This window comes from Gymnodraco acuticeps, unplaced genomic scaffold, assembly GCF_902827175.1.
Source record: "Gymnodraco acuticeps unplaced genomic scaffold, fGymAcu1.1, whole genome shotgun sequence".
Classification (NCBI taxonomy): domain Eukaryota; kingdom Metazoa; phylum Chordata; class Actinopteri; order Perciformes; family Bathydraconidae; genus Gymnodraco; species Gymnodraco acuticeps.
Genome location: NW_022989815.1, coordinates 16,432 through 40,521, shown reverse-complemented (window position 1 = coordinate 40,521; position 24,090 = coordinate 16,432). Strand labels below are relative to the sequence as shown.

At 40.0% G+C, this 24,090-nt stretch overlaps 4 protein-coding genes and 1 long non-coding RNA gene across 5 annotated transcripts in view; 2 read left to right on the top strand and 3 right to left on the bottom strand.

Annotated features, from left to right (window-relative positions):
• The window catches only part of LOC117555841, a 76,326-nt gene extending 73,949 nt beyond the window's left edge, over nucleotides 1-2,377 (top strand). The window contains exon 6 of the mRNA XM_034230876.1: nucleotides 119-2,377. Coding sequence (XP_034086767.1) covers nucleotides 119-297 — 179 coding nt within the window. The 3' untranslated portion in view covers nucleotides 298-2,377. The remainder of the gene's footprint in view (nucleotides 1-118) is intronic.
• Nucleotides 2,378-8,535: 6,158 nt separating this feature from the next.
• Nucleotides 8,536-9,754, bottom strand: gtf2h5 (general transcription factor IIH, polypeptide 5). The gene is made up of 3 exons (XM_034231565.1): nucleotides 9,666-9,754; nucleotides 9,203-9,289; nucleotides 8,536-9,047 (listed from the first exon to the last, which is right to left on the bottom strand). Exons 2-3 carry the CDS (start codon nucleotides 9,235-9,237, stop codon nucleotides 8,867-8,869), a joined length of 216 nt encoding a protein of 71 aa, XP_034087456.1. The 5' UTR covers nucleotides 9,238-9,289; nucleotides 9,666-9,754; the 3' UTR covers nucleotides 8,536-8,866.
• Nucleotides 9,755-10,070: 316 nt separating this feature from the next.
• serac1 (serine active site containing 1) lies at nucleotides 10,071-18,313 on the bottom strand. The gene is made up of 17 exons (XM_034231533.1): nucleotides 18,222-18,313; nucleotides 17,652-17,752; nucleotides 17,442-17,478; nucleotides 17,200-17,342; nucleotides 16,678-16,767; nucleotides 15,918-16,049; nucleotides 15,713-15,834; nucleotides 15,289-15,417; nucleotides 15,030-15,143; nucleotides 14,488-14,650; nucleotides 14,116-14,266; nucleotides 13,872-14,007; nucleotides 13,551-13,651; nucleotides 13,270-13,367; nucleotides 12,727-12,909; nucleotides 12,491-12,634; nucleotides 10,071-10,900 (listed from the first exon to the last, which is right to left on the bottom strand). The coding sequence occupies exons 2-17, from the start codon at nucleotides 17,743-17,745 to the stop codon at nucleotides 10,764-10,766; spliced, it is 1,974 nt and encodes a 657-aa protein (XP_034087424.1). The 5' UTR covers nucleotides 17,746-17,752; nucleotides 18,222-18,313; the 3' UTR covers nucleotides 10,071-10,763.
• LOC117556248 lies at nucleotides 18,255-22,310 on the top strand. Its single transcript, XR_004570515.1, has 3 exons — nucleotides 18,255-18,348; nucleotides 18,489-18,535; nucleotides 22,217-22,310. It is a non-coding gene; the product is annotated as an uncharacterized LOC117556248 (long non-coding RNA).
• On the bottom strand, nucleotides 19,147-21,923 carry myct1a (myc target 1a). The gene is made up of 2 exons (XM_034231545.1): nucleotides 21,595-21,923; nucleotides 19,147-20,709 (listed from the first exon to the last, which is right to left on the bottom strand). Exons 1-2 carry the CDS (start codon nucleotides 21,647-21,649, stop codon nucleotides 20,162-20,164), a joined length of 603 nt encoding a protein of 200 aa, XP_034087436.1. The 5' UTR covers nucleotides 21,650-21,923; the 3' UTR covers nucleotides 19,147-20,161.
• Nucleotides 22,311-24,090: the final 1,780 nt, after the last annotated feature.

Below are 24,090 nucleotides of genomic sequence, written 5' to 3'. Positions count from 1 at the left end.
GCCTCTTTAAAACACCTGATATGATCTCATACAAAAACATTATTTCAGCTTCAATACAGATGATGTAGCATATAAAGTGAGAATAACAAACTGTATGTATGTATATGTGCCTTTACAGGAGCCATTAATGAGATGTGGGTAGGGCAGCAGAGACACCTGGAGTGCATCCAGGATCCACCAGGGATGAATATGTATAGGGTGGCCCGTACCACAACTATCAACGGTGTGGACCTGCCCTACTACAAAAGTCTGCGTGGATGCAACAGCCTGGAATTAAAAGCAAATGAATCCTCTTGAAATAGAACATGTCAAATAGGAGAACATTAAACATTTCAATTGGCCTATGCATACAAATATGGTACGCTTCAAAATTGTTCTACGTGTTATTCTAGGTTGCAGATAAGCATTTCCCAAGCTCAGTAATAACCAAAATATCTAAGCTGATCTGCAGATGTCACGCCTGCCCATCTCTTTTCTTTTTTGTTGTATCTAATGATGGATTTGGTGTAAACAATAAAACACTAACATTTACACAACAATAAAAGCTTTCCGTTACTCTGCGGCCCTCCTCTGCTCAGGTCCCCATTGTGCAGCACGGCCATATCAGGTTTATCTGATAAGTGCCATCGCACGGTGGAACTGTGACAGGAGCACCGACGCAGTGTTTGGTGGCAAGGGACGGCGTCACAGGACATACTCGGCGCCTCTCATCCACCGCCTCAACACCCGCTGTTTGGAGAGACTGGAGGAGAATTTCCGGGCCCCCGCTGAGGTGGATTCCCACGAGCTGCTGGGGTTGGAGTACCTCTTCAGCCAGAGCACCTGCGTGCGACCAACCAGCTAGCGATGCTCTCCAAGACGACTTCCGTTTCCTCTGCCCACTTGCCTCAAGCGCCACACCAGCCAGCAGTCCTCCCTCCACCAGACTCCCCGCTGATGCAGTACGTGCCGACACCCAGCACGGCAGGGACCAAGTCGTTGAAGGGAAGGAGGGACATGATCGCGCCTCTCTCACACCCTCAGACATCACTGCCACCTGTGTCACTGCCACAGCCCCCAGACCTTTGCCCTCCCCCTCTCCATCCACAGCAACCCGGGCGATTGCTGGCCCCTCCACGAGGCCCATCGTGCCTGCCATTGCTGGACATCCCATACTGCCTGCCACCAGTACCATCGCCAGACCTGTGCCCTCCCTTTTCCCTGGCCCCATCCTGTCTGCCAGTCAGCCAACCCCAGCCATTGCTGGCCCCTCCTCAATGCCCTTACTGCCTGCCATTCAGGCAACCCCGTCTGCTGATGTGTCTGTCCCCCCTACTCTCGAGTGCATTCCCTCATCCTGGGCAAGGTCCACGCTGTACAAGCGCAAGGGGATGGACGAGCCCTTGGGAGTAGGAGCCAAAGTGTCCCGGGTTCAAAAGCTGCCGACGTGCACGTGCTGTGGCCAACCAACCCACCCAGGGGCACAAAAAGTACAGGCGCAAAGTCTTCTGCCCTGTGAAGAGGATGTCTCCATCAAAGGGTCTGGAGAACACAGTCTACAACAGTTACCAACATTTTACAGCTGTTGTTGACGTGTTGGAGCAATGACCTGTTGCTATGTAAATATTGTAAATAGTCATTTAAATGTTTTTCAACTTGCTGTGTTATCATTTTTATTTTTCATGTTGAGTTTTATATTTATTATGTATATTGTAAATATATGTACGTCATTAATGTAAATAGTTTTATGTACATTACACGCTTTTATCCAAAGCGACTTACATACTCAATCCTGTGGGCAATCCCCACAGGAGCAATTTGGGGTGAAGTTTATTTTTCATGTCGACTTTTATATTTGATGTATATTGTAAATAGTTTTCATTCATATGTACGTCATTAATGTAAAAGGTGTAAATACTTTTTATGTACATTACATGTTACTTGTTAGACGCTTTTATCCAAAGCGACTTACATACTCAATACTGTGGGGTGAAGTGTCTTGCCCAGGGACACAACGACATGCTGACTAGATCAGGGGAGCACAGGTTCAAACCCCACTGCAAACACCAACGCACTGTGCCACAGCCTCCCTGTACATAATTGTACATCTAATTTGTATCCACTTCAGCTTTTTTACCTGTGTTTACCTTAGTTTATGTTGCTGTTGCCATCCTTTATACTGAATCAATGAAGGTGAATGGTTGCTCAGAAAAGGTCCTAAAGAATCCAACTGGGTTCAATAGCTGTATCATTCCTGTTCTTCTTCTGCAGTGGAGTGAGATCTCGTTGTCGTTGACTTGCATAACAACAAATGTTAGTTTACAAGAAGTCATTGATACCCTAACATTTGATTCATACTAGCTGATAACAAATAAATCCTGGGATCTACAAAAATGAATGTGTTCCATGCATCTGATTTGTATCCAGTTCAGATTTTTTACCTGTGAATGTATGGTAATGATAAACGTTATGTATATAAGAAATTCCAAAGCAAGGCTGATAAAGACAGCCATTGCTGCAAAAAGTAAACTGTGTTGATTATCTATTCCAACTGGCATCAGATAATTAATATAAGTTCAAAAAATAAATATTAAAATGCTTCAAATTGTTTATCCTATCAACACTAAGCTATTGTGATTACAATGAGCAGTTGGTAATTTGGACTCCTTAGACATTCCATTTGTTAATTATAATTATCTGCTTTAACTATACTTCTAATCTGAAACCAAGTTTATGAACAAAGGAACACAAACGACCTTTTAGCCTGTACCTAACTCCATTTTTCTGAGAAACATGAGAGGTCAGTAGACACAGACGACTTCCTCCCCCGTACAACCCTCCTGTGTCTCTGTGGAATCTGAGTTGGCGATAGGCCTACAACAAACAAAAACCTGCCCTACACTTCACTCTCCCACGGTGCCAACCTCTACCCACAATCTACCGCCGCCTTTCCTCTCTTCCCTCCACTCTGCTGCAAATGCCCAAAGCCCCAGTGCTCACCAACCCCCAAAGGCAAACAGAAGACCACCTGGGGAACCATGCCAGCAGTACGTCATCGGGTAGGCAATTCAGATCGGTTAATAATCATATTAAAAAGAGATAATGTCAAATCATTTCTGCTAAGAATGACACTAATGTTCCTTATGCAAAAAGTCACGGAATGTACACAGAGATTAGGTGAAACTGGTGCAATATTTTGCTCGTTTTAAGGGTTGTGTTTTGATGCAAACAGTGATAATACCCAAAACAAGGACGAGGCATCACCATATTCTCAACAGCAACAAATGCCTTTTTGAACGGCCCACATGGTCCAACTTCAGTTTGTCCAGAAACATCAAGTAAGATGGCAGACGGCTAGACTTTGACATCCTATGCTGTGCATGCAGCAATAACTACAGGACAAGAACATTTGAGATAAGAAGAAAGCAGGGTAATACATAATAATGGAAATGTTATGATCACCACACGTCTAACACATTTTCTGCTCAACTGTTCTTTTCTGTGGTGAACAGAGAGAGACTGGCGCGAGCGGAGCCGTGGAGGATGGAAAAAGGGGAGAGGAGGCACACTGGAGGGAGCAGGCTTCATATGGCAAAAAAGGACATTAAAACAAGTGACTGCAGGCTGAAGAGAGACACAGAGGAGCGTGGAGGAGGACAGTCAAGCAACTAGAATCTGCCACTTAATCAGGTCATGTACACCCACACAAACACGCCACACACGGAGGGAGTACATTAAATGATCGTTTCAGACTGACGACCTTTAACACCGGAACATTAGACAAAGAATTTGAGATTTTGGAACTAAAGTAGATAGGATACTATCACAATCAGAAACAACATTTGTAACTTAGGAAGTACAAGGAGAAGAGATTATTTTCTTATGTGATCCAGGCATGTCAAACTGACATTTTGACACACACATTGATCAAGAGAGGGACATGCAAGCAAATGCACCTGAGGGACAGAAATCCTAATGGAAACACATCTATGCACACATGTAAGCCTATGGGAAAGACCAGAAGCCTATTTCGATATCTAGCTATATTGAGCCATATATGTCTCAACAGGAGGGAGATGTTGAATGTTATTCAAAAGGTGTTAGTAGCATTAGCTTTACAAACAAAGAAAACACTTTTATTTTATTATAATTATTATATAAATCCTCAGGGACAGTTTAGACCAAAAAGAGTCAAAACACCTGAGCCGAAATATCCGTATTATCTGCCAGAGCCAAAATAATTTGTAAGAGAGGATAACAACATTGGAGAAAACACAGCAGAAAATATTGCTAAAATGTTGAGAAGAAAAGAGATCACAGGTGTTGTTGTTCCCCCTACACAGGAAACAACTGACCCCACACAGCCAGTGAGACCAGGACAGTGGGTCTTCATCTGAGTGATGAAGAGGAAAACCTGGCACTCGCCCAAGTGGGAGGGTCCCTACCAAGTGCTCCTGTCTACACCGACTGCAGTTGGAGGAGCAGAGACACTATCCTGGATTCACCTGACTGGAGCTGTTCAGGACTAAACACAGAAACTCAACTCTGCTGTGGGGAATTCTGGCTACAAAGGGAGGTGTCACCAATAGGGCCACTTGTCTCAAACCAGTGAAGAAATCAACAGAACCCAGCCGAACTAGAGAGTGACTGTTAGCAGGAGAACAGTGACAAGTCTGAGCGACAGAAACTGGCACACCATGTACCAGCCAGCACATGATAGACCATGGCACCCCTTCAGGAGACCGGGGCTGTGGTTTAAGGGCAACTTCATGCATCTTTTGAACTATAGCCCTCTTGATAGTAAAACCATTATTATTGGGGGAGACTGAGAACCTAAGACAGCGAAAACTTACATTTGAAACCAATGCTACCGAGACCTCATCCATTGTAACTAACAAATCAGATTCACAAATCAGAGTCAAGAGAAGAATGGTTAAATTGCCCAGACAAGATCACAACATGATGGACATCAAACTTTAAGGCTAGAAGACCCGAGGAAAGGGACCCCAGGGGTCCCTAACATAACATGCACCCTATCCTTAACAATACAGCCCCAGATTGCACAGTTACAAGGCCTTATATCCCTTTCAGAAGAATTGACTGACGAAGCAGAAAACATTGGACTATAACGACATGAGGACTCACATGAAAAAGTTAACAATCCGATTGAAATTGAAACATTTAAATTGTTATGCCTTACATTTATGCTGAGCTAATTGATTGAACTTTATTTTTGGCTTTTATCTTACATTTGAACATTTTGTATTTTCAATTAAGTTGTATACTGAGTATAAACAGGAGGGTTATGTTGGAAAAATACTGAATGTACTCTTCTAATATTAGAGTAGCACATGATAACAAAGGCCCTACGTAGCTGTGTACTGTACGTAACCAGATGTATGATTACCTAGAAGATGACCAGGACACACTGTTTTAGGCATATGATAGCTATGTTACCACGATTAACATGATGATTCAGCCTCTAAGGAGATAGACATATGACTGTCATGTTTATTGTTTACGCAGGCCCTAGCTAATCTGAACTAAACATTGAATACTGCTTTGAACCGGTATTCTGCATCTTGTGACTGTAACACTCTCTTGTATATAAGCATGTCAAGGACACTGTTCTGGGAACTATTTGTCCCACGCAGTCCTGTGTGTGATGACTACTTCCATTTTTGCAAGAATAATAAATACATGTATCCTGATTTTAAAGACCAAGCTGGTGACGAGTGATATTTTTCTAACAATACGTTACATAAATACAGTGTAGTTTTGTGTATGTTATGACAATACACTTTTAATCTTGAATTCCATGGGAAAGTCACAAGCCGTGGATGTGGAGGGGGACATATCCCGGGACAGCAGGGGCTGCATGCTGCACAGGAGGGACCTCAGGGGGTTTGGGACAGCCAGCAGTGGTTTTCTGCCAGGTAGAAGAAGCTGAATGCTTTTTTTGGCCGGACATCAGCAGCAGCTTCGGGCCGAACAAACGTAGCAGCAGCCGCCACAGGCTGGAAAGACACATGGGCAGGATGGACAGCAGTGAGTACAGGTTGATAAGCAGTTGCTTTGGGATGTTTCTTGATCATGTCTAAAAATGTAACATTTAAGACATTGTTTTTTAACATGTTTTCATTTATTAACTCTGTCTTACTTGCCTTCCTGGCTTGCAGCAACCAGTTCAGCATCATCACCTGGCCATGATGAAGGGTCCAACGTGCTCCTAATGATATATTATTAAAATAATGTATGATGTGCCTGTTTTTAATTACCACAAGCAAACAAACACATTTAGCAGTGGTGAGAACTGCCACAGGTCAAATCACAGAGAATGCAGCTTAACAGGTGGTGTTGAAGGTGAATGGTTGCTCAGAAAAAGTCCCAAAGAATCCAACTGTTCAATAGCTAGATCATTCCTGTTCTTCTTCTGCAGTTGAGTGAGATCTCGTTGTTGTTGACTTGTATAACAATAAATGTTAGTTTACAAGAAGTAATTGATACCCTAACATTTGATTCATACTAGCTGATAACAAATAAATCCTGGGATATACAAAAGTGAATGTGTTCCATGCATCTGGTTTGTATCCAGTTCAGCTTTTTTAACTGTGTTTACCTTAGTTTATGTTGTTACTGTTGCCATAATTTATACTGAATCAATTAAATATTTTGCCAGAAAGGTCAAACTTTAGGAATACAGAGCAGTTCTTATCATGCCATAGCCGTGGAGGCAGTGCTAACTCAAATATAATATTGGTGACAAAAAACACACAGAGCAATCATTGCAATTGTTATATTCTAATTCCTCTGATATTATAGGTGTTAATTACCTATTGATTCACGAGTAATGAGTTGTTTTTGGTTGCAAAATCGAAGATCAAGGGGCATAAGTAGGACTACAGTATCTCTATAATTGTAGGTTAATATAATTAACATGCCAATGAAGAATTTGAAAGGTTTGTAGGCCTATTGATTAAATAAATAACAATGGATCTTGACAGAAGTTTTACCGCAATGGGTATAACAAATATAATCTAAATATTAATAGGGTAATAATACATTAATAGAGTTTTCAACTATCGCTAGCGTTAACTACTGGTTACCTGACAACGTTGTACTGTCTAATTTACCGACAATTAAATAGTGAACACAAGCAGAAATTAAATGGTTAACACTAGATTAAACATAATAATGACAAAGTGTACCTTAAAGTACTGTAGTGGGTAACATCAAAGCATATAAAACATTGTTTATGGAGGTTTCATTGAGCGATGCTGACAATTAACTAGCGGCAACCAGCAGTAATATGGCCTGGTCCGTATGGCTATTGCCAAGGTTTAAAAAGTTATAAATAACACAAGATAACATGTGTGTGTGACGGGTAAAGTAAGAACATATACAAAAATATACTTTAATGAAGACAGATAAAAACAAGAAACCTCATGTCAACCCAAGTTTGTGCTAGCAATAAACCAGCAAGTCAACGATGAAGTCAGTGTAAAAAAAGTCACTTGACAACAAGGGATACTGTTATGCAGTATTAAAAGACAAATTGCACAGTATAAAACACAAAGTGTGAATATAAAGTGCGTATTTTCTCTCGTAATTACTGCAAGTTAACAGTCTCTGGCTGCTGTTTGTCTCAATAGTACTGCTGCAGCTTCATGCTACTCGTTTGTCTACGCTCGATGGGAATTTTCATACTGACATGACATGTGATTGGAAGTCTACAGTCGTACTGTCCAATAGAGTTTGGAGTTACGTGTCCGACTGTAGACGTTTGTCAAATCAGAAAGCTTAACTTTCCACAGTCACTGTAGACTCGATCCATATGTCCTTGTGATTGGAAGTCTACAGACATTTGTCAAATCAGAATGCTTAACTTTCTAAAGTCCCCGTAGACAATGCACCATCAAGGTCTGATGAAATTCCCCAAATCTGGCAGCGAGGTAAGAAGTAGGCTACTTGGGCTAGCAGAGCTGCATCTTGCCACCAATTGATTCAACTCACAGCAGGTAATAGCTAAATGTTTGGATTATATTGATGTGAATGGTTATTTTGAATAGTTTAATGCTACGATCCACGTTTGAGTTACAGCTTATGGAACTGTTTGTTGAATCAAGATGTATTGTTTTCTACAAGGCATACAGCATAGGCTACTTGTGACTGTTTATTTTTTATAAGAAGTTTTTTGTTTATGCCTTTTTATTTGATTTTAGTTCATGTTCTATTCTATATGAATATCTTCATGATAAAGTCTGCATTTAAAAAACAAAAAAGTCTAACTATCTGATGTTTTCAATAGCTTCCATATGATGTGACCGAAATAATCCAAATTAAAGCAGATTCATTTGATGTAACAGTACATGGAAGGTATGGGAACACATTGAAACTTCCCACTGCTGAATTTGAATAAATCATATGAAATGGACTGGGCTAAAAATCCGGGGTAGTAATACAATGCTGTATTGATGTGTAGTCACTGGGTCACATGACATGAAAGCTATTGAAACTGAAATTATCTTTAATTAAAATGTTTGATAAACGTTCTTGTTATTATTTTCACTGATATGGACAAGTGAGCTCAGAAATATTGAAAATAAGGTTGGTTAAGTCCCGCTTATGTTCTTCAGGGTCATCAAAAAAATATGTATGATGTTTGACATTTCAGAATGCTAACAAATGTGTTTTTTTAATCAGAAAATAAATGCATTCTTTACAAAGCCAACACTGTAAAGCATTTTTACTTCACATTATTGTAACAAAAAAGAGCAATTGCTCCATTTCCGTCTGCAGTTAAAACATTGCAAACCCTGTTCATTTAGAGACAAACTGTCTTACAGCCCCAAGTCCAAGAAGCTAGACTGCTTTGAAAGGTTGATTGTTATTGCTGCTTGAAAGGGAATGAATTTTGGTCCATTAACTCGCCGACTCTCTCCTGCAGGGTCTTCACCACCTCTTCTAGGATGAACAAGTGTGTGTCATCAAGGTCCTTGAGGATGAACTTCTTCCCCAGGGCCATTTTTTCATCCAGGAACAGGAGGAATTGTTTCATGGCGGGATCACTGGTCCGGCGAGCAGGATGGGAGCAAGGGGAATATTTTGTAAGTCAATATACCCTTTACAAATGTCAAAAAATAACCTGCAGACATGGTTTTCTGTTTGTGTAGATCAGAATTACTTTGTCAAGATGCAAATGTCTCTGGACAGATTTACTTACCATTCAACAAGGACACCTTTGTGTACGTTGACCATGTTGACAGGTGCAGAGGAATAAGCAGTCGATGCTAAACAAAACGCTCGAAACCTGTAACACAAACATATTTTTATTTGCGACCGTAAACAAGAGAGGCTAACGAGAGTAATGGGTAAACTCAAGACAGTTTGTCAGTCAAGAAATATGAACGAACAATGTAAAAAAAGGTGTCATGTCCAGGTCTGACTTGTCAAATGAAAATAGTAACTTTAACATAAGATGCCGTTAACTTAGAGGGGGAAAAGGTTAGGTAACGTTGGTGCCTCAAACACAAATGCTAACGTTAGCTTTAGGTTTTAACCTGGTTAGTTTGTTAGCCTTTTTAGTCCCGCAACAAATATTAAGAAGAACAAACTATCGTTAAACCTTAAGATACATAGTAATATTTAGGCAAAGGAGTTGAAAAGGACGAGAGACTCAAACCAACCTGAGAGCTGTGTCTGTTGTCTATGCTAATGTCTCATAGCATTGTAGATGTACTGTCTGCACCGAGGGACAATCTTCTGCGATGCAAAGAACGCGAAGGCGGAATAAATGGCAATATATAGTATCGCAAGTTAATTCAAGTGATGAAAGGAATATTGCGATTTTATTTTAGGTTCTAAAACTACAATATACAAATATTCCACTTAAAGTAAAAGTACTGCATTTCAGTTTTAAAGTGACCTTAAATTAGTATTGTCTGTAAGATCTAATAACAGTAAAAGTTCTACTTAAAACTAAAATGAATTTGATTTAATAATAAATCAAAGCCCATATTACCATAAAGCAGTCGTGCCTAGTGACTCACAACTTCTCCCTTAGTAGTTGAAAGATAGAAGAATAGACAAAGTCCAACTTGATACATTTATTCATAGTCAGCATTGCTTGTGGCAATTTGGACAATAAACACATGGAGATTGAAAACCAATTGCCTGATTAGTCCTGTACAAATGAATAAAGCAACCTGAAATTATAACAACAGGTCCATTTGAGGTAAAGTTCAGGAAGGAACATGTTTTGGCCAACAATATGACACACATACTTGAATAAGAGTTAAATAAAACAATTTAAAAAATAGAATCTAATACCACTCGTCAAAAATACTGATTGGCATGAGTGGCAAAGACAAGTCAGTGCATCTTAATGTACATTTTGAATGACCATAATGTGCCATATGTCAAACTGGTAAGTAAAAGTGCCATTAAAATATATTATACATTTGAATGATCTGAAACTCGTAATTTGGATCTTTCAAAAATGTCAATGATTTTAAAAATACTCTATGTGAGAGAGACCAATCTAAAAGGATGACTAGAAAACTAAATAGCACCCAATATTTCACAACTGACTACTCTTTACAATTTGATGTGTAAGTTATAATTAATTTCACTATTTATACTATGATCACATTAGTGGTTGTTTATGTAAATGTACAACAAGGAAAGGCAGTTATGTTTCCATTTGGTTTAAAGGGGATGGGTGTCTGGCTCTACCCCATTTCAAGTAAAAAGTTTATCGGTGTGTTTATGTTCATATATTTTAGTCAGTGGCTGATGTAGCTCTGCAGAGCTTCCAGGATGAACTGGAGGCTGCGCTTGTACAGAAAGGAGTCCTTCTTCTCTGGCTTGCAGATGTTGAGATGATCTACGTCCACCTCGATGAGCTCCCCGATGCCGAGATCTGAAACCAAACCAGAGCCTGATCAAGGTATGTGCTAAAATAACAATATTACATCCTTATTGTTTTCAAGATCTATGCATTCATATTTAGGCTATATCCAGGGGTGCACATAACTTTTTTGCCCTGGTTCTCAAAGGAGCACCTGGAGATGTTGCTTGGTGGTCATCCTTAAAATGAAATAAACTGTAACTTTTGAGGGGGTCTTGACTTTATTTGCCAGACACACGGCACTGAACACACGTGCAGAGGTGAACACAGAACACACATGCAGAGGTGAACACAAGACAACATTAGCACGACCAGTAATCCTACAAGCTGTCATCACTACCCTCCTGACTGTTCTCCTCACTGTCTTCCTCTCTGTCAGACATGGTAGCTGATGATGTAGGCCTACTTCTTTCTCTCTGGTTGAGTCTGTGATTAGCTGCTTGCATCCACAAGTCAGCAGCTGGTTTTGGGTCGAAAGTCTCTGTTGTCATCTTAGAAAAGTGGATGTAATCAAATAAGTATGTGAACATAACCAATAACCTACCATAGCCAATAACAAATTAATGTAATTTATTTTATTTTTGTTGTTCATATCTTATCTTAACATTTTTTTTTATCTCCAGTTTTAAAGGATATTTTTGGTTACTGTCCTATAGTATACATTGGAATGATTTCAAACCTGTTTATCCCAATAATTATAAAGGAGAGCCTTGGAAATATGTGCTTACATAAATTGTGACCAAACCGTTTGAACTTAGACTAAAGTGAACCATCTAAACACTCAGAGTCCTTACCTCACTGAGCTGTAGTATCAGCCTCTCAGTCTGACTGGAGAGGACTCTCCCTCCACATTATTGTAGAAACATCTTCTTCTTATATCCGTTAAAGCAGCTAGCACCAGATTCTAATAACAACAGCGCGTACCGGTGCACCCTCCCTCTCTCTCTCGCTCACTCGCATTTTGGCTGTGAGCTGCAGGGCGCCAGATAAGCCAACATCCCCCATTTTCATCACTCACAGCGCCCATCGTACAGGGCAAATGCAACGTGTAACCGGGGTGAAAAGGGTGTACATTTACTTAATTGTGAATATTGTTACATCAAGGCCGAAAATTAGGATGAGCCCCAACGGTCAAAAATGTTTTTTTTCCTCCCAGAGCTGTCAGCGCAGCGCCTCCACAGATCTGGCGCCCTAGGCGAACATCTATTACGCCAGTGCTACGGGCCGGCCCTGAGTTCATATCATAGGTTCATATGCAACTCGCAAATATATTTCTCTCTCTCTTCTCTCTCCTATCTTCTCTCTTTTCTCTTCTCCCTTCTCTCTCTTCTCTCTCTCTCCCTTCTCTCTCTTCTCTCTCTGCCTCTCTCTCTCTCAATGTTGGTACGCAAATGCGCCTTTTTTCAAATGACACGGTGCTCTTTTTTTGGCGGAGGTGCGCATGCGCACCTGCGCACCAGTTATGTGCAGCCCTGGCTATATCGTTTGTGACAGGATTGCACTACAAAATCTCATTGTATATTTTGTGTATAATGACAATAAAGGCCTTCTATTCTATTCTACATCAAAACTACATTTCCCATGTTCATTAATGTTACATACTTGCTGACTGTGTTGGCACCACTAGGATCTTGATCATTGGACCGATGTTGGTTGGCAGCGTCTCTGCAAAGCTCAGCACCTTAAATTCCTTTTCTTTTGCCATATCCAGGAAGTTCTCATTCAGATTGCGCAGTGCTGGTGAGTCTTGAAAACACATAGAAAATTTAAATAATTATTTAAACATTTCTATGAAACATTTACAGTCTTGTACCTCAGAATGTATTTGTTTATCTTACCTTTACAAAGTTCTCTGACTTCTACAGAGGGAAAGAGGAGATATCTGACATTGACCGAGTACTCTGCCATAAAGGTGCCATGGTGAGGAACACTATAGAACATAATGCCCTTGGTGTTGTTTAACAGTGCCTGCATTTCTGGGTCCTCAGAGGCATCCAGCAGCATTTTCTTCACAAGCAATCCTATTGGATGAGAGGATACAGACCGACAGTAAGCACAACCTTTAAATCAGCCAATTGCAATGTTGTGAAATATTATGTTTGTTATATATGTTTGGATAACACAAGGCAGATCTAATTCTCCAAATAGTATAATACTCAATATTAATGTAGCCTAATCTTGATCTGCTACTGTGCAGAGATTTGATTTACACAGACTGACTAGACCTGCAATACACAGAAGCTGCACAACATTCAAATGTTCTTCTGGAATTCAAATTCCAATGTTTATAATAAAGCTTCAAACTATTCAGTACAGCCCTAGTTTGAGCTATTTGTGCCAAATTCTGACATGTTTGTGGAAGGAAAGTTCTGACAGACTACCTCCCATACTGTGGGCTACCCAGACCACAGGTCTCTCTCCGACTCCAGCCAGCTTTAACTTCTTTAGCAGCTCTCGACTTCTGTAGGCCAAGGACTTTCTGGAAAAGTTAATGAATACTGGAGAATTCAGGATAATAAAACATTTAATTTCAATAAAATAAATCTTAAATATACGTAATGTTGGATGACTTTTGCAAAATATGAAAGTCATTATTATTGATAAGTAAGTTTCACAGCCCCTAATATGTTATGGAAACATGAAGAAACTACATATTCCTCACCTCTGATTCTCAACAGGACACTTGGCCATCCAGTCACTGAGGTGACTGTCATACTCCACTGATAGCACTCTCAGATTGGGACAGTCAGCAGCCAACCATGACTGTCAATAAAAAAGGACAAAACAAAGATTTGGGTAATGATTCATTTTCTCAAGATGAAGTCAAATCTTCATTAGACCTCACATTGAATTGAGCAAACACTACTAATTCTCCCCAATCGCAACAAAGGCCAATCCATGGTTGTAACAAAGATGTATTTTTTATCGTAGGAGGGAGAACCTGGAAAGAGACTTAATGTTGATCCATATGTGGATTTTTCACCTTCGGCCAGCACTCAGTGTAGTCATCCTTGCTTTCTGTCTCTTCCTCTAACCCATTACGGTCCTTTTGCCTCCAAGTCTTAAAAGCTGCCCCGAGAATCCCATGGATGAAGAGCACGTCAGCTTTGATTGGCTGGCTGGAAATGAACACATTGTTAGGGACAACTGTTGGTTTAAATAGTAAATCAAATGAAACGTATACTTTATGAACAATTATGTGGCAATAGAAATAAGTGTTTACCTACTTGTCACGTGTTTGAGGGTGGAGGATATAGATGCCGTCTTGGTATTTCTCTTTCACCGTCTCCCTATCCAGGTTGGCGAGAGCGCGAGCTGCATGAGACGCCTGCATGACATGAGGAGACTGCATCATCTCAGCCAGCACAGATATCCAGCCTGAGGTAGTGATACAGGTAAGGAAGAAAAAAAGAAAATATTGGATTTATTTCTATACAGAAAACAAACATACATACAAGTCTTAACAATACGTATATTGTAAAGCAATTTGATACAAGTTGAATGATGATCCTAGTGATAACATTATGTAATCCATAGATGAAATAGGAACATTTCCTCCAAAGATCATCCTATAATAATCAGATGAGTGTCCGACTTACCAGACTGGGAAATGGCCTGGTAAGCACTTTCATTGAGCGCCAAATTTCCTATGATTCGAACAATGTTCCTCTGGATCTTCAGGGAGTCTTTACGAAGCTGATAAACCCTCTGGAGGAGCTGCAGACCCCCGTTGGAAACTATGTGTTCACAGTGGCTCTCTACCTGCAGGCAGGATGCGTTTCAGTAAGTTCCACACATTTTGTTATGATTAGTATGTAATTATAACAAATGTATTGGCTTTAAAAACCACAAGCTGCCATCTAATTCTATTACATTTAAAAGAAGAAATATATCTCTATGGTCAATATATCTAAACCCTCTGCACCTGAAAATAAACCAATGTCAGTATATAAATAGCATTGCAAGTAAGAGGAAAAAATATATGATTCAGTTCAACCCACCTGGCCAACAAGATGTGCTATTGAATGCACTTCTGTGTTGCGTTTAACTGATTGTTACTATGATCAGTTCCATTAAAGGAACCAGAAAACTTCCACCAAGACTAGATCAAATGGTTTAAATGTGTAATGGCCATCATTACCTTTGAGTGCTGTACCAGTGCCTGTAGGCAAAAGGATTCCACCTTCTCAGAGGGAACGGAGGTGAGGCTCTGTGCGTAAGGCAGTCCATTCCCTCCAAAACACCACAGACCGCCCTGCAACGTAGGAGGGCAAGTGTTAGAAAGAGGCTGGAGAAATCATATGTAGCCTTTTTTGGACAAACAATTTATTTTCCTGCCAGTTTGAGTTCTAGATAAGTCTGAAAAAGGCAGTATATAGAGTGCATTCCGTCACAATTACCCGTTGTGCTGCCAGGGACTGGGTGCTCTCTCTGAGGGCCAGGGATGTGAAGTACTGAACACATTTATCCACCTCAGACTGAGGCAGAGACGCCAGTAGCTGTCTCAGTCCGTCCTCTGCCGACAAATTCTGTGAAGAATTCAACACACCATAGTTTTCATCTTATATTACTCTGTGATTTGAAGCTAAGGTAACCGAACTCTATTTTTTCTAACTACATCTTACTTTAGTCTTTTCTTAAACAATATTGCAGTCAGTCAGTTAATGTCCATTCAAGTCAATGTCATTGTTGTGTCTTAGTCATGAAAAAAAAGGGTAATTGACAAACATATTGTGTCATAGTTTTAATTAATGAAATGAACAATGTCCGTATTACAGATATTGAAGGATTCTAAACTTTAGATTATTTATCAGAGCTACTTACGTTCTTCAGTTCAGGCAGTGCAGGTGAACGCAGGAAGAATCGAAGGTCTACCTTAGGGGTCCGGGCCAGACCCACTGCTGTCCGCTGGTCTATAATCTGGGCTGCTGTCTGGTACTGGTAGTCTGCATTTTGAATAACAGTTCACTTCACTTGTTGTATACACGGTAAACCTTGAGTGATATGCAACAGTTTTAGAGTATTTTACCCTGCCAGTGGTGATTCTCTGCCAGCTCCTGAACAGCCTGCACTCTGATGGCTTTATTGGGTGACATTGTCCTCTTCAGTAAGGCCCATAATGCCACCTCATGGGGGTCTGCATCTAGATGGCTGAAGTGCTCTAAGATATACAGATAGAGAGCACAGTGACAGGCTCAACATTTATACAACAAAGTGATCACAACAAGGCACTACTCATATTTCTAAAGGCACGGTGAAATTGAACTCTGACTGTATCTACTATGACCAACTACCAGTATATACTGTACCACTGCTAGGATGTTACAAACCTTGTGGAGTCAAACCTTGTGTCATCAACATGGCCGCTTTTTATTTTTCAAAAGTTAATTTATGATATGTCTTCCTGGAAAAGAAGGTCACATGTTTCAAAAATCTAAAAACAGATTGTGCATTTATGATTAAAAGTCATAAGTGAGAGGTAATATAAAGTCAGTAAAACAACCATTCATGTATGTTACAGCTGATTGCACAATATGCATGGACTGTGAGACATTCAAAACAGGATGTTCATGTACAAGGCAGGTGTTTCCTTTAGTCTTAACGTCAACACTCCACATACCAATGAGTACAACTGTAGTTTCATGAGAATACATATTTGGTTTCCACTTGCAGCTACATCTGCTTTGCAATCTTAGAAATGTTTTGGGAAATACTTTGGTCTTAAACTTTTGCACTTTAAATAAAATGTCAGGTGATCTGGATCAGTATAACAACTTTGTATTTCTTACCGTCTAGTGATTGCAGCAAAACCCTCGAGGATAATTCCAGAAACCGCCTTGCTGCTTTGTGAAGTTCCCTCCTTGCTTTGTGTGTGAGCCCTGAACACAGTGTAAAAAATGACTACAATGACCTAGAAAATCTAAATTGTATTTCTATCAAAACAGAAAGGAATAAAGATTGCTAGTTGGTATGAGTATTGGTTTGTAGGTGATTGTTTTCACCAAATGAGAAAACCTTGACCAGTGGGAGTGAGATCAGTTAACACCCGAATATTTAGGAAGGAAAGATTATATGGAGGGGAAGGAAGGAATCACAGGAAGTAATGATAACAGACGTCACTGGACACCTGGACATGGCAAACTCAGTAGGACTTTGTGCTGAGGCAAGACATAAATAAAGCCTAAAAAAAATCTAATCCAAACCAAAATGTAAAATGGTCAAATTATTATTTGCAGTTTTATAAGGCGTTTATAACAAAGGGACATCATTTCCAGCTTAGTCATAAAGTCTGGGTGGATGATTTTCAGTACCTGCAGTAAGGTTGTCCTTCTCATCTGAAGGAGTGGCTCTCAGATAGATGTAAGACTTGTACTTTTCCTGAAGAATTGCACTAGTATCAATGGTCACAGCCTTGTCCAAGGCCACCACTTCATAAGTGATAAAAAGACAGCCCCTGTAGAAAGTTAATGGATAAGCTGTGGTTGAAAGCTCTTTTCACACAAGTTTGCAATTGATTACAAATGATTACATGTTTGCAAATAGTGTAACTTACCCAGAGACAACTGCAGCAGTTACTTTAGCAACCTTTCCTATATGTCAGCAAAAAATGATTAACCTTTATTGATATACATTAGATACATGTTTCAAACTGTACTCACAAACGCATACAGGTTAAATCCATGTATTACGAGTAGTTAGTTATGTGAGTTTGCTAACAATAATCGGTATACACGTATGAGAATTGTGTGCCATCATAACTTACTTAAATCTTTCCACAGAGGCACTTTCCTTACTCCAGGCGACCCAGCTGTGCTCAGTCTCCGACAGCGGATCAAACGGAGAGCAGCTGCAGACATCCTCCGCCTGCATGTCACCAAGTGTGTTGGGGATAAATGAATAAAACCGTAGGAATCTCAGGCAAGAAACGAATACAGCTGTGCATAGCACGGTCATGCGTGACACCTGATAATGCCAAGTGGTAAATGTAACGCCAATCAAATCCGTCACAAGTTCTCTAGCTAACGTTAGCTAACTTAGCTGCAGTTTAGAAGCACCTCCTCAGCTGTCTGTCAGTCTCAGCTCATCTTCCAGCTGTATGTTACCCTAAAGTTAAACTAAGATATGAGATACTCGTTGGCATAAAAAACGTAACTGTTACAACGGCCTAAGCTAAATTAACAGTTAGTTAACACTAACCTGCACTAAGAACTAGCTTCAAAGCTAACGTTTTGATGTAATAGCTTCCGCGCCAGCTAACTGTGAGCTACCCAGCTGGGGGGTTGGTTAACCGGTTCGTGCGGGGTTTATTTTCCTTATTGAAATGTAACATTACCTTATTTATCGACTGCTGTCAATGCACTATCGTGATGTTCTCTGCAGCGCCCGGTGTTCATAAACACCACGGAAAGTTGTCTCACAAATAATACGTCATCCACAGCAACTAACCCTAACGCGATCAGGTACAACGAAAATAAGTGTTTATTATTTGTAACATTTAACACTAAACGTTTGCAGTGCAGTGAGTGTTAATTTGTGTTTTTGTTATGATATTTGTTCAAAATACAATCAAATATCTGACAATATGTTTTGCTGTCGACAGGAGAGGAACAGGTCAGGTGTATGAAACGTTTTGCTGAAAGTCGCCAGGTAACAATGACTATTTATTTAACTATAACACTGGTCTTCCTTTTAAGGACAAAACAACAATAATTTACTGGTTTGGGCATCGACATGCAGTAACAGTATCATTTAAGTGCAAGAAAAACCAAGGCGAACTTTGTTGTTGTGGAGTGTGGATGATGAGTTTCAAGTATCAGTCTGAGGATAAAATCTTGTCTGTTGTCTAGTGGTAAGACAGATATTACTACTATTTCTCTTAATACATGGCAGGAAGGTGGATATACTTTGGGCTCTTTGCAGGCACATCTTCTCCCCAATATCACTGATGCCCAGTAGACAGGTAACAATGATGTTAAGTCAGTTTTAATTACCTATGTCCTGTGCAAAACTTTTATTGTGATAGTCAAGATGGACATAAAATGAATCTGCCTTCTTAATGTGGTGGACCTCATACCTATACTAATTTAAGAACACACATGCAGTCTAATACAATAGTCATGAAACAAATACAAACTATTTTCAAAGTTTATAATGTTCAGAGAAAGACATGTTGATGTTGGTGATACCGACTGACATGAGGCCGTAACATTTGTCTGGCACGGTCAACTAAAATCAAACTTCAAAACTATACAACTTAATACTTTTATTTTTAATACTTTATTGTGGTGCAATATTTTCACGACATAATTTCCATATCTTGTGTTCCCTTATGCAAGTTAAGGGCAGTGCTTTGTTTGTATTGGAAAACAGACTAGAAACCACAGTTTTTGCATAAAAAACTCATCATACTTTTTGATTCTAGCATTTAATTAATTAACTTATGAGCAAAATTCAGTAATGTAATTTCAAACATAAAACACAAAACTGTTGACACCTAATGCCCAATCTCTCTCCAGCTCACACATACTGTTCTTGCAATCGCAGACATACTTAATTACTTTGAATGCCACACAATCCCATAAACCAAAAGTCAATAAAAAACATGTGTGAGACAGCAATAAAAACATTAAACATCAGAGTTTTACATACGTTCATGACTCAACGTATACAAGTTAACACACAAACATTTACTTTCTTTTGGGATACACATACATCATTTTTTTTGCTGTGACAAAGAAGAAGTCTTCCCCTGCGTCGTACTTGCCTAATGACCAGTACGTTTTTGTATTTTTATATATTTGTCGGTTTTTGCCTTGTCTAAAACAAACAAAGATTCTGTTTAGGTATACACGAGTGTCAATCACCACTGAATACAGACTGAATTTCATTAGCAACCATTGTCACTCTGCTGAGAGTGAAGATAAGATAAGATGGACCTTTATTTATCCCCGTGGGGAAATTCAGGAGTTAAAGCAGCAACAGTGAGGGTGAAATACAGGACAGTACAGAATCACACAAGGTAAAAAAACTGTCTGTTATTTTATGATAGAAGTATGCCTAATCAATACCAGATATATATTAAGAAACTAAAATACACACAGAACCTTTTGTAGTTTAAACAACGTTGATGTCCTTGTTGGCTCCACTCTGCATCATCTTGTCATATAAATCCTCATCATCATCATCGATACATGTTCAGTCTGAAATCATTTGTAAATCCATTTACCACTCTGGGCTCATTTAGTAAAGAGTCATGTGGGTGCACTTACTCCTTCAGGTGCATGTTTCCTGATATGCTCTAATAATGCTCTCATAGGCTGGAGGTGGGGTCTGTGTAGCATTGAAACCCCTCAGGCCATTGTTCCCCCAAAATGACTCGGGTCTGGGTGGGGTGGCAGCCGGCTGAGCTGCTGTTTGAGCTGATCCAGTGGACATGGTCAGAGTTGGTGTACGAGGCAGAGTGGTCTGGCTCCCTTCCTCTGCCTCCCTTGCAATTTGGCTGCACTGCAGGAGCGGGTGGAAGGTAGAGGCCCTGAAGCTGGATTTGTGCCCCAGTGGGTCGAGGTGGTCCGGGGAGGAAGTCTGGCGGTGGAAGCTGAAAGCAGCACTGACCAAACTGTTGTTGCTGCGCCGGTCGTAGCTGCTGTTGCGGTTAAAACCTGGACGGCTACGGGAAGACGTGCGTGATTGGCGAGGAGTGCGGCGGGTGATGCTGGCAGAACCGGCTCTGCGTCGGGACATCCAGGTCAAAATCACATAAACCAAGGCCCCCAACACCAGGCCCACAGCAATGGACACACAGAAAGCTATGATCAGAGGGACTGTGAAGAGAGAAACACATGTCAAAAAGGATATTTTAGGATTTATGCTTCAGTATAAAACTTAATTTCCTTTTTCAATTCCTCTACCCAATCAACTTATACACTCTTCAGCTTCACTTTTGGGGACAAGAGCTTAATAATAGCTATGCAATATATCAAAATGCACTGAATCGGTAATAACAGTCTTTTTTATTATCCCCTCGGAATGGAAGGAATCTTAACTAGAATCTATGCGTTTACCAAGATTACAAAAAGCATCTGTTTGTTTAAAAATGGAGGATTGCCAACAGTGTCTTGCAAGATGGTGCCCCCTTGACTAAATAACAGGCTTTCCTCCTTTATGTTTACCAGAGCACCGGAAAACAAACCAGTTGCATTTTATTGCAACAAAAAAAGGACAGATTTTTTTGTTCATTGCTTCTCTGCCTTAGAAGCAGTCGTACCAACATAAGTGTGCTTGAGAGAAGAGAGAGAATGCAGCAGCTAAGAAATATCCTTTGGATCGCTGCCAGAAAAAACAAATCAATTTCCTCTGAATACAGTTAAGCATTCAAAAGCTGAACCCGCTTTGCTATCATTCCATATTTCCACAGTCGTTTTTTTCTCTAACTTTTGGAAAAGGGGAAGGAGACACTGGTGAAAAGTCATCTGGAAATGACATTTCGGGGGAAAAACACTGAAAAAACATGTCGGGAGGACCTTATAGATTTAGAGTGAGTTGAAAAAAAGTTTCAATTAAGTGATCTTCAAAGGAAATCAGGCCCACATATTGAATCTATTTCAGAGATAATTAAAGCTTGAATTCCCGAGAGAACAACAATGCCAATTATGCAGACCACATCAGAAAGTCCAGCCTAAAGAGAAGGGAAGTTAGAAAAAACTCACAGGCATCAAAGGACTGAAGTATTTCCAGAAAGAGATTTGTGTTGTTCTCAGCCATGACTTCGTGAAGAAAAAGAGAGACTGGTTCTCAATTCAGTCCGTCTGTTACTCTCCCTTCTCCTCTTCCTCTGTCAATTCCTGCCTGTCTCTCTAACTTCTGATGGGTATTCCTGTCTTTCTGGCTCCCCTCTTTCCTGTTCTCTAACTTTCTCCCTCTCTCGTACTACGCTCACTTTCTCTGTCAGTATGTCTGTCTCCCTCAGAGGGAGACTCAGCCCAGAGGCACACAGGACTGGTGGCTAACCCTGGCAGTCGTCTTGTTTATGGAAGCGGAAAACGACACTGTCACATTTCCTGCTTTTCTGCTTGAAATTAGCAACAGGAGTGGCTTATCTCTCCAGGGCAGAGATCCTGGAGGTGGGGAGACGGGGTGTTGCTATAATCACTTCCTCTCCCATCATTTCCTTCAGGTTGATTAATGTAGAAGGGTAGCAGCCCAGCGCCATTAGACTAATAGTACTTCAGCTTTCACCATAGGAAACTAAGTCCACCACAATCCCCAATATTTGTGTTTCTTTCAGAAATGATAAATATTTCGCTCTAATATTTTTTCCTTCCACCACAGAGACCACAGGCGACAGTTTGGCAGTAACAGGCCTGCAACCACAGCTGGATTTGATGGTGGCAATACTGTAAGTGCTTTTAAAACTGAGTTGTAATTATGCAAAAAATGACACTACTGCCTGCCCCTCCAGCGTCTTTGTTATGAAGCTCAGTCTTTCCATACTGTCTGCCAGGTCAGCGGTGCCTGCATTGGACGTCTGGTCTTTTCTCAGTGCAAGAGATCCAGTAAAAACATTGTAGTTTGATAAGACAGAAAAGCTTATGTTACACATTCTTGATCCCACAGTCAGCATTGTTTTAATCCCCTCTGAACTAAATCTGCTAAGTCATCAGTACAGTCAGAGGGAAGGATGCAAGCAGTCATATTGGTTTGCATTTAATGTACACCAGCCCCACTTTTCCATCAGCTTTGGGTTTGCTTCCCATAGGTGATAAATAATCAATTATTTACTGGAAACCTGTTAATGTTGTCCAGTAAGATGAATAATTCTTAGATGTTGAGACACATTTTGTGAGTTCCTTATGAGTCAAGTAAAAGTTCATTATAGGCCAATATAACAAAGCATGCCTCAAAGGGCTAAACATATAATAAAAACAGCATTAAGCAAAGTTAGCAAAACACAGTAAAAGTTATGCAAAGTGCGTACAATTTTGATTAAGAAGTTGACATTCGTCAGCCTTCTCATTGGCCAAAGGAGAGAGAGAGAGAATGCCTGACCAACTCTTGAACTTCCTTTAATTGTTGACTGTCGTAAAACCTGTCCTAAATATAAAAAAAACACCCATAACACTGAATGGTATTTGTAGCCATTGTGTTCTGCAATAGAGTAATTGGAGAGGTATGTGCTGGTGGGAGAGACATTCTTTGAGCTTTATAGCTGAAGTTCACGACCTTATCAAAATGCCATTGGCCAGAATGGAGGGGAAATGACAGTGTGCAGCCCTAAAATGTACTTTCTGTAAGGGTTTCAAGCAGTAACACAATAGGCAGTGACAAAGTATTTACTACATTATTGCAGTGTTTAAAATCAAACAGAAAAATAATGAAATTAATAAAATGAATGATAAAGACCTTATCAATCCCAACAGTAGCTTTTATAATTCTGCCATTCCGATGCATAAGATATCATAGTAGCGATAAGTGATATGTTATGCGATAATTTTTACGATGAGGATTCTACAATAGTCTAATACCAGTCTCCACCATGCGTTCCTCTCATCCCCTCCTTGACCAGTAGATGGAGTAGTACTCCAGGATAACTTCCCAACATATCTAACCGTCATGTTTCCTGAACACCTCAGAGGGCAGGTGAACGCCCATATAAACATGCAGCTTGTTTTAAATAATCCATATATTAACCAGGTGAATCTCGTACTTAAAATGCAAACTGCTCATATTATTGTGAAATATAGGGTGTTTGTTCGGCTACACACTTTACATCATCCTCAACGTATTCATCAAACAGTTTTGAAATCACATATTTTGTAACATTGCAATGAAAATCAGTCTCTGATATTTTAAGGCATCCTGGCTGGAGCCAGGATGGTGGAATGAGCTCCCCATTGACATCAGGACATCAGAAAGCCTACACATCTTCCGGCGCAGACTGAAAACTCATCTCTTTCGACTCCACTTCGAGCAATACAATGAAAAATAAAAAACAAAACAAAAAAACAAAATAAAAAGCACTTATATACTAACAAAGCACTTATATACTAACAAAGGACTGGCTTATCTAAAGCCAGTTGAGTAGCACTTAAAATGGTTTGGCTCTATGAAACCTAGGCAAGGCAAGGCAAGTTTATTTATATAGCACTTTTCTGTACGCGACAATTCAAAGTGCTTTACAAAACAAATTAAAAGACTTTTTAGGA

Bases quoted from the DNA above. Each gene is read 5' to 3' on its own strand.
- gtf2h5 (XM_034231565.1), bottom strand. From the start codon at position 9,237: ATGGTCAACGTACACAAAGGTGTCCTTGTTGAATG. The intron at 9,048-9,202 runs GTAAGTAAATCT...TCGCCGGACCAG, and splicing joins AAAGGTGTCCTTGTTGAATG to TGATCCCGCCATGAAACAAT.
- serac1 (XM_034231533.1), bottom strand. From the start codon at position 17,745: ATGTCTGCAGCTGCTCTCCGTTTGATCCGCTGTCGGAGACTGAGCACA. The intron at 15,144-15,288 runs GTAATTGTGACG...CCTACGTTGCAG, and splicing joins AGTCCCTGGCAGCACAACGG to GGCGGTCTGTGGTGTTTTGG. The intron at 12,910-13,269 runs GTAGTCTGTCAG...CTCATCCAATAG, and splicing joins GGTAGCCCACAGTATGGGAG to GATTGCTTGTGAAGAAAATG.
- myct1a (XM_034231545.1), bottom strand. From the start codon at position 21,649: ATGGCTGAGAACAACACAAATCTCTTTCTGGAAATACTTCAGTCCTTT. The intron at 20,710-21,594 runs GTGAGTTTTTTC...CTCTCTTCACAG, and splicing joins ACTTCAGTCCTTTGATGCCT to TCCCTCTGATCATAGCTTTC.